The 7,509-nt window shown below is 40.6% G+C and overlaps 1 protein-coding gene across 1 annotated transcript in view; it reads right to left on the bottom strand.

Moving 5' to 3' along the window:
• Window positions 1-1,866: 1,866 nt before the first annotated feature.
• The window catches only part of LOC137383843 (probable thiopurine S-methyltransferase), a 96,668-nt gene continuing 91,025 nt past the window's right edge, over window positions 1,867-7,509 (bottom strand). The window contains exon 9 of the mRNA XM_068057143.1: window positions 1,867-3,413. Coding sequence (XP_067913244.1) covers window positions 3,289-3,413 — 125 coding nt within the window. The 3' untranslated portion in view covers window positions 1,867-3,288. The remainder of the gene's footprint in view (window positions 3,414-7,509) is intronic.

Raw genomic sequence — 7,509 nt, 5'->3', positions numbered from 1 at the left:
GGTATTTTGCTTTTGTTTCTCTATTTGTCCCATCCTACCCCCTTTTGTCATACACCATCATCTCTTTAGTCATGTGAACTCTCCATCTTTCACCCAATCACAGTCCTTCCCTTTTGTTCTTTGCCTCCCCGTCCTTTTCTTGCCGCTGTACTTGCTCTAAACCTGTTGCATCTTTAACTTTTTCCAGTTTTGATGATAGGTCATTAATCTGAAATGTTAATTCCGTTTCTCTCACCACAGTGCTGAGTATTTTCAGCATTTTCTATTTTTATTTTGGATTTCCAGCAACTGGAGTATTTTGCTTTTGAATAAATCTTACTTGTTTTAAGTTCGAGGGTCCTGAGCCTGCTTCAGCTTTGTTACACAATGCTGTACCACTCTTCGAAATTTTGTAGAAATGCTTTAAACAGATACAGATATTGTTCGAAAGCTTTGTTTGTATACTGATCCGTCACTTCAGTATTGTTCATGAACCACAGTGAATAAACCCAAGGCACCAGCATGGAGAATCTCAAGAACATTTTACATTATTTCTACATTATTAACATGGGTGATGACAGTTGTTTTCCCACCTTGTACATAACATCTTTAATTCTTTTTCTCCATTGCTTTTTTAATGACTTCAGATTGTCTGTGTTGGGTAAGAAGGTTCAATTCATTTGTTTCTTTTTAAAATTGCAGGTTACTATATTGTTTTCAGGTAAGGTTTTAAATGTTGCTTTGATTCCCAGTAGGTGTTTGGGTAGCAGAGCAACATTCCCAGTCCCTCTCATGTCCTTAAAACCTCCCTCTTTGACCAAGTTTTTGGTCACCTCTCTTAATGTTTCCTTCTTTGTTAATTTTTGTCTGATTATGCTCCTGTGAAGCAGTGTGGAGCATTTCACTAGTTTAAGGCACTGTAGACATGCAAGCTGTTGTCGTATTAAAGCACAACCTGAACACATGTTCAATATGCATCAGCTTTTCTCTGAAGCACTAGAGGAAATTACCACTAGCAAATGATTCTGATGTGGATTAGATTCAAACAGCCTCAAAAAAGGCCACTGCAGTCAATGTTGACATCAATCCAGCATGCCAACAATCCTCAATTTGGCCTAGTAGGCCAGTTTTCATGTTACCCTCACTTCCAAGAATCATCCTAACTCAATACCATTCAGTTTCAGTTGGACTTTGCACCAGGTATGTTTCAGCATCCTTGATCCTTCCCATAAGCAGACCCTGAATCCCTACAAGCCAGAGTATGTCTTTATCTTTCCCGACATCTAGGTAATTACAGTGAGATGCCGGGGTCAAACATAGAACTCTTGCCTTATCTTCAGTAGGCAGATAGAATGTGCACTCGATCAGACGAAGGCTTGGGCCATAAACTGACAATTTAACACAGAACAAGTAAATTAATAGTTTCAGTACAAACCATATATTAACAGTAATTTAGAATCTTGACTTCCTGAATATCAAAAGCAATAACGTTTCTCTCAACATATATTCATCCTTAAATGCATCATCTATTCAATGGGATAGTTTAATTAATTGATCTGTGCTAAAATTGTGAGCCATCTGAACAGTGCTGAAAGAAAGATAAAGGAATTTACATTTAGAAATTTTATGTGACACCATCAGTTGTGTATTTTAATTGGAAGATTTTTCTATTTGGACAAGCATTTTTGAAAAAAAATGTCCTAAAAGATGTTAGATTTCCTGGACACAAATTGCTGTGTCACTTCATGTGAATATGATCAAATATTTGTATGAAATTCTAAAAGTTGTGAGGGAGGTGTTGAAGTTTACAAATTCACTTTAACCACTGGCCAACAGTCATCAGTCTACTTTGGCATCAAAGATCCAAACCAAATAATTGGAATCAAACACAGTTCCAGATTCAATTTATTAAAGCCAAAGTCCCTGGTTCAATGTTAAAAAAAAACTTGCCATTGCTAAATCTGCCATGATAATTGGGGCAGTATCTGGCCAATGAGTTGACATCGGCACTGAGAGATCATCTGACCAGATTTTTCATTTAACTGGAAAACCATGAGAAAACTTTTAACTCCAAGAAGATTAGGATCCAGAAAGTACAGTTCATTGAAATTCCTGTCAAGGTAAGTGTCTCAGCATTATGCATTCTCTAATCACATTGTTGATCTTTGCCATATGCTAATACGACATTTTATACAGCTTCTGAAAGCTGTACTCCTATTGTGCATATAAAGCTCTCAAAGGACAATGGCTCACATATCATTCTTCTGTCACGCTGTTACAATTGTAAAATTAATTTTTGAAAACAATGAAACAGCACATCAAAATTCATAATTGTAAAAGATGCGATTATTTTCTACTTTTAATTCAACAGACTTTTTGCACAAGATAAATGTATACATAATATAATATATATATTATATATTATATAATGTACATAATATCTCTGTACTGTTGACATTTGATAGACATCTGCTGCAATTCAGATATTGAATGAATAATTAAAATTCTGACTACTTGTTGGGTGTATATTACAAGAGTACCTGCCACATGTTTCAGCGTTTTTGAAGCGGTTACAAATGAGAGGTTGACATATTTTAACGTGGTCATCAACATACTGACAAGGCATTATTTCCTGCACTTCCCTCAGCACACACGGCATTTTGTCTATACAGTCTGTAATTATGAATGATTGTGGTACTAGGAAAATACACAGTGATGCACTTCTGAACATGGCAGCAGCTTTTATATCACTCTACAGCAAGAAACAAATAACATTGTTACAACAAAGAACCTCAGGCATATGCCATCATCTGACAGGGCTGGGAGGTCATAGGGAAATCTTTCCTCATGTGATATCTGAAAATAGTATAAGTTCCACATGATAGGGAAATTATAGAACAGTAGATTTGCAATGATTTGACTGAATTATGAAGTCAAGTGAAGATTGATCTAGCAATGGATCAGTTTCAGTGAAACATGGCCTTGAGTTACCAATGGAAGTATAAGACAATTTGATTCAGTCATTTAAATAACATTTAAGGCATGTCACTGCTTCAACACACATAAATATTTGGGTTCCATCACCAGAAGGAAAGAAAATCGTGCATGAATTCAATTGATTTAAAAATTGCATGGTTGTATAACCTGCCAACACTCTCACAGAATGAGTGGTCACTTGGTGAGGTACAGGAAGACCGTCAACACCTGTGGAGCTGCACACCAGCCATCTTGAAAATTGGGTGAGTTAAAACAAAGATGAAAAATTTAAACAAAGTTAAATGACTATAGCCTGTGTTGTTGTATGAATATTCAGGAAGAATCTGTCTTTAGTGTAATGAGATGAACTTCCTCACCGAAGGATTCCAGACCCCACAATTTTTGTTTTCCAGATAGTGTATCAGATGAGTACAGCAGCTGAATATTGCAGGCATGGCCTGGAAAAACAAAGAGTTCCAGTGATTACAAATATTGGTACTGATGGGTGCTGTTAACATATGTTAGCTGTTTACAAAGGTTCCCATTAGATTGTGTACATGAACAAAACTATAACTGAAGCTACTGAAGTATTTAGATGAGCACTTGAAACGCCATAGCATACAAGGCTACGGGCCAAGTGCTGGAAAATGTGATTAGAAGAGATAGGTGCTTGATGGATGGCACAGACACGATGGGCCGAAGAGCCTGTTTCTGTGCTGTATAACTCTATGACTATGATCCTACACACCAAATGTTTACAAAAGTCACAATAGTTTCTTTTATAAAATTCCATCTAGTATATTCTCATTGTTTAACATTTTCACAAAGCATTAGGAGATCAGCAGAGACCTGAAGCAGATCTGTCAGGCAAGAAACAGAGAGGCATATTGAGTTGCTGGAAGAGGAACTTGGAAATACTTCAGATGGGACATTGGGGGTTTTTGAGTGCCAATGGCATTGCAAGTTCATAGACAGATGTGGGGGCTGGGGCTACCCTAGTATCTCAAAGGTAAAATTACAGCATCTGAGCCACAACAGAGCAGCATGTCTCAGGTTTGATTTAACACCACCCGTCACCCACCACCCCACACAACCCCTGGTCTGTGCTGGAGTACTGATAGTAGTGCTACAATTGGACTCAGTGCCTTTGGATTAGGGTACAGTTGGCCACAGCTGCTAGTTCTGATTCTTACTGCTGCTGGAAGCCTCTGTGTATGTTTACTGAGGAAAGGATTGGGCTTGACTTTAATGCCTTCCACAGTTGGATAGTTTGATGACACTCATTTTCAAGTTGACATATAAATACTGATGTGAGGTATTGGAAGGTGACCAGTGCCTGTAGTACTGCCACCTATACTGTAACCCAGTGAGAGAATCGACATTTTGCTGGATGGTGGCAAAAGGGCTGGGGAATGGGCTAATTGGATAACTCTTTCAGAAGGCTGGCACACTATGAAGGGCTGAAAGGCCTCTTACAGTGTGTTATTCTGGGATAGGAGAAAATGGTGGGTGCGGGGGGGAGGGCAGTGAGGGGATGAAGGAGAGAACTGGGGAGAAAAAAGACATGGGGTACCAGAAAGGGAGGCAGGAGGATCAGAGGCATGAAATGAGGGAGAATAATTATTAATGTGCAATTTGCATTTATCTTTTCCAAAACTAATTACATTTAAGAGGTCAAATGTTGCCTCTGATTGCTGGATGTGTTTCTTTTTGTCAGCTGGGTACCTGATACACATTGCTATGCTTGAGGGTCTTCAAACCGAGCTGCTTAAAAATATACAGTTTCTGTTTGCCTGATTGTGGAGTGCACACTCTCTCCACACACAGACATAGCCATTTAACTACGTCTAGACAGTAGAAATGTAGTTAGTTAAAAGTAGGGCTTAGAGACCTTAAAGTTTGTGTAGCAGCACTGCTGGAATGTAACTAGTTAAAACAGTCATGTAGAACCCCACCTGCCATGAGGCTGTTACGACCAGGTGAGAAAGGTGTCTAGGGTTCCCTCTCAGTCTTCACCTGGTCTTACCGTAACAGGGTTTAATTTTAAACACATTGTGTTTTTACCTCCCCCTTGGTGAATCCTGTTCACCGCTTTCCAATTATAAGGCAAAGAAACCAGCACAAACAGGTTTTCTTAGGTTTAAAGAAGAAAAGTTGAAATTTATTAAACTTGAACTTAAACTCTAATTCGATTGACACCTACGGATACACGACATGCCCATACTAGCATACATACAAATAGAGACAGAAAAGAGAAGAAAAATAAAGTGGAAAAATTTGAGGCAATATCTGAGGAGTTTTTGTTACGATTCTTCGGGCGCACTGTAGAGTCCTTTATTGTAGGTAGATCTTGCTTGTTGTTGGGGCCCAGTCTTCCTCTTAAATCTTGTTTGCTGTAGGAGACTTTTCTCTCTTGGGATTCATGTGTCTTCAGTGGATTCAAAGGCTTGTGAGAAAGAGATGGCAGCAGACAGGAGAGAGCTCAGTCCAGGAGCAAACAGTCTTTGAGTTCAAACTTTCTGTGGCTAGTTCAAAAAACCCTGGAACAGCCAGTTAGTCATGTGACCAGCTGGTCCAACCAGTCTTGGCCCCTGTGGATTGCATCACCCCAGCGGGCTCTGTAATGCGTTTTCCCACCCCCTCACTGTTCGGTGATCAACATCCATTGTGGGTTGAATGTGTCAGGAAAGGTCCTTTGTCTACACAAGCACCGTCTGTTAGTATGCAAAAATGTTTTTTCCAGCCACGGATGATCTGTTCAACAAATCATTTCCTCACTCCAGCAACAGTTCAAAATCACTGTTCATATGACAAAACCAATGTGCCTCATTCCTGGCAGGTGGGGGCATAGTATGACATATTGATTTCGTCATATGAACATTGATTTTAAACTTGCTGGAGTGAAGAAATGACTGGTTTGAAGATCACCAGACACTTGGCTGGAAGAACATTTGCATACTAACAGACAATGCTTGGAGAGACAAAGGAATTGATCACTGATTCAATTGACAGAGATTGGTCTGACAGTGGTTCCACATCTTGCTGGCAAGAGACAGCACTACACCGCGCACCACCACCGCACCCGCCCCCCCCCCCCCAACCACTAACCCCAGAGCTTTGAAATCCACAAACCTTGCAGGAGAGACGGTTCCAAATAAGGAGCTAGTCACATGAATAACCTGCTGGGCAACCTGGAGTTTTTTTAATTATGCCACAGACAAAGGAACAGAAGGCAGTGTGCAACTGAAGCTGGAAAAAGGAAGTGGCTCTTTCTCTCTCGCTTTCTCCCAAGCTACTGGACCCATGGACGACATGTAAACTTCAAGAGAGAAAAGACTCCTACATTGGAACAAGTTGAAGTGTGAACTGGGCCCAAACGAATTGCAAGACTTACCGGCAACCAAAGACTGCACATTGAACTTAAAGGACTGTAACTACCAGATAATGCCTCAAACTTTTCCCTTTTATTCCTTCTACTTTTTCTGTCTCTATCTGCGTGTGTGTTTATCTTGCATGCATGCTAGCATGGTCACGTTGCATATTCGTAGTCGTTAACCAGATTACAGTTTAAGATTAATAAACTTCCACCTTACTTGTTTAAATCTAAGGAAACCTGTCTGATTTCTTTGCCTTACAATTGGAGCAGTGAACAAGGAGTCACAGAGGGGGAGCTAAAAACAGTGTTTTAAAATTAAACCCTGTTACAGTTAAACCAGGCAAAGGCTGAGACGGAACCCCTAGACCCCTTCTCATCTGGTCGGAACAGAAATTTGGGGGCTCGTCCGGGATTTTGCCCACAAACAAGAGAAATTGGAAGTGGGAAGACAAATTAATCCCAAACAAAACAGAAAAGATTTCAATGCAGGTTTTCTTGTTTTTGTGTGTGCTAGAATACTAACATGTCTGCGACTGAAGCTAGTAGCTCCCCAAGCCAGGGTGAAGTAACTTGGGATAAGTTAAAAGCACTGTCTACGGAGGAGTTGAGGAAAATGGCTGAGCAGTGTGGCATCACTGTATGTGGCAAGGCGAGGAAATCTGAACTCCTAAGACTAGTGGCCAATCATTTTTCCCTTGAATCTGAAGAAGCAGAAGCAGGGTTAGAACAAAGAACAAAGAACAGTACAGCACAGGAACAGGCCATTCAGCCCTCCAAGCCTGCACCGATCTTGATGCCTGCCTAAACCAACACCTTCTGCACTTCCGGGGCCCAAATCCCTCGATTCCCTTCCTATTCATGCATTTGTCAAGATGTCTCTTAAACGTCGCTATCGTATCTGCTTCCACCACCTCCCCTGGCAGCAAGTTCCAGGCACTTACCACCCTCTGTGTAAAAAATTTGCCTCGCACATCCCCTCTAAACTTTGCCCCTCGCACCTTAAACCTATGTTCCCTAGTAACTGACTCTTACACCCTGGGAAAAAGCTTCTGACTATCCACTCTGTCCATGCCGCTCATAACTTTGTAAACCTCTATCATGTCGCCCCTCCACCTCCGTCGTTCCAGTGAAAACAATCCGAGTTTTTCCAACCTCTCCTCATAGCTAATGCCCTCCAG

This window comes from Heterodontus francisci, chromosome 2, assembly GCF_036365525.1.
Source record: "Heterodontus francisci isolate sHetFra1 chromosome 2, sHetFra1.hap1, whole genome shotgun sequence".
In the NCBI taxonomy this organism is placed as follows: domain Eukaryota; kingdom Metazoa; phylum Chordata; class Chondrichthyes; order Heterodontiformes; family Heterodontidae; genus Heterodontus; species Heterodontus francisci.
Note: the sequence above shows the minus strand (reverse complement) of the source record. Positions and strands in the feature narration are given on the sequence as shown.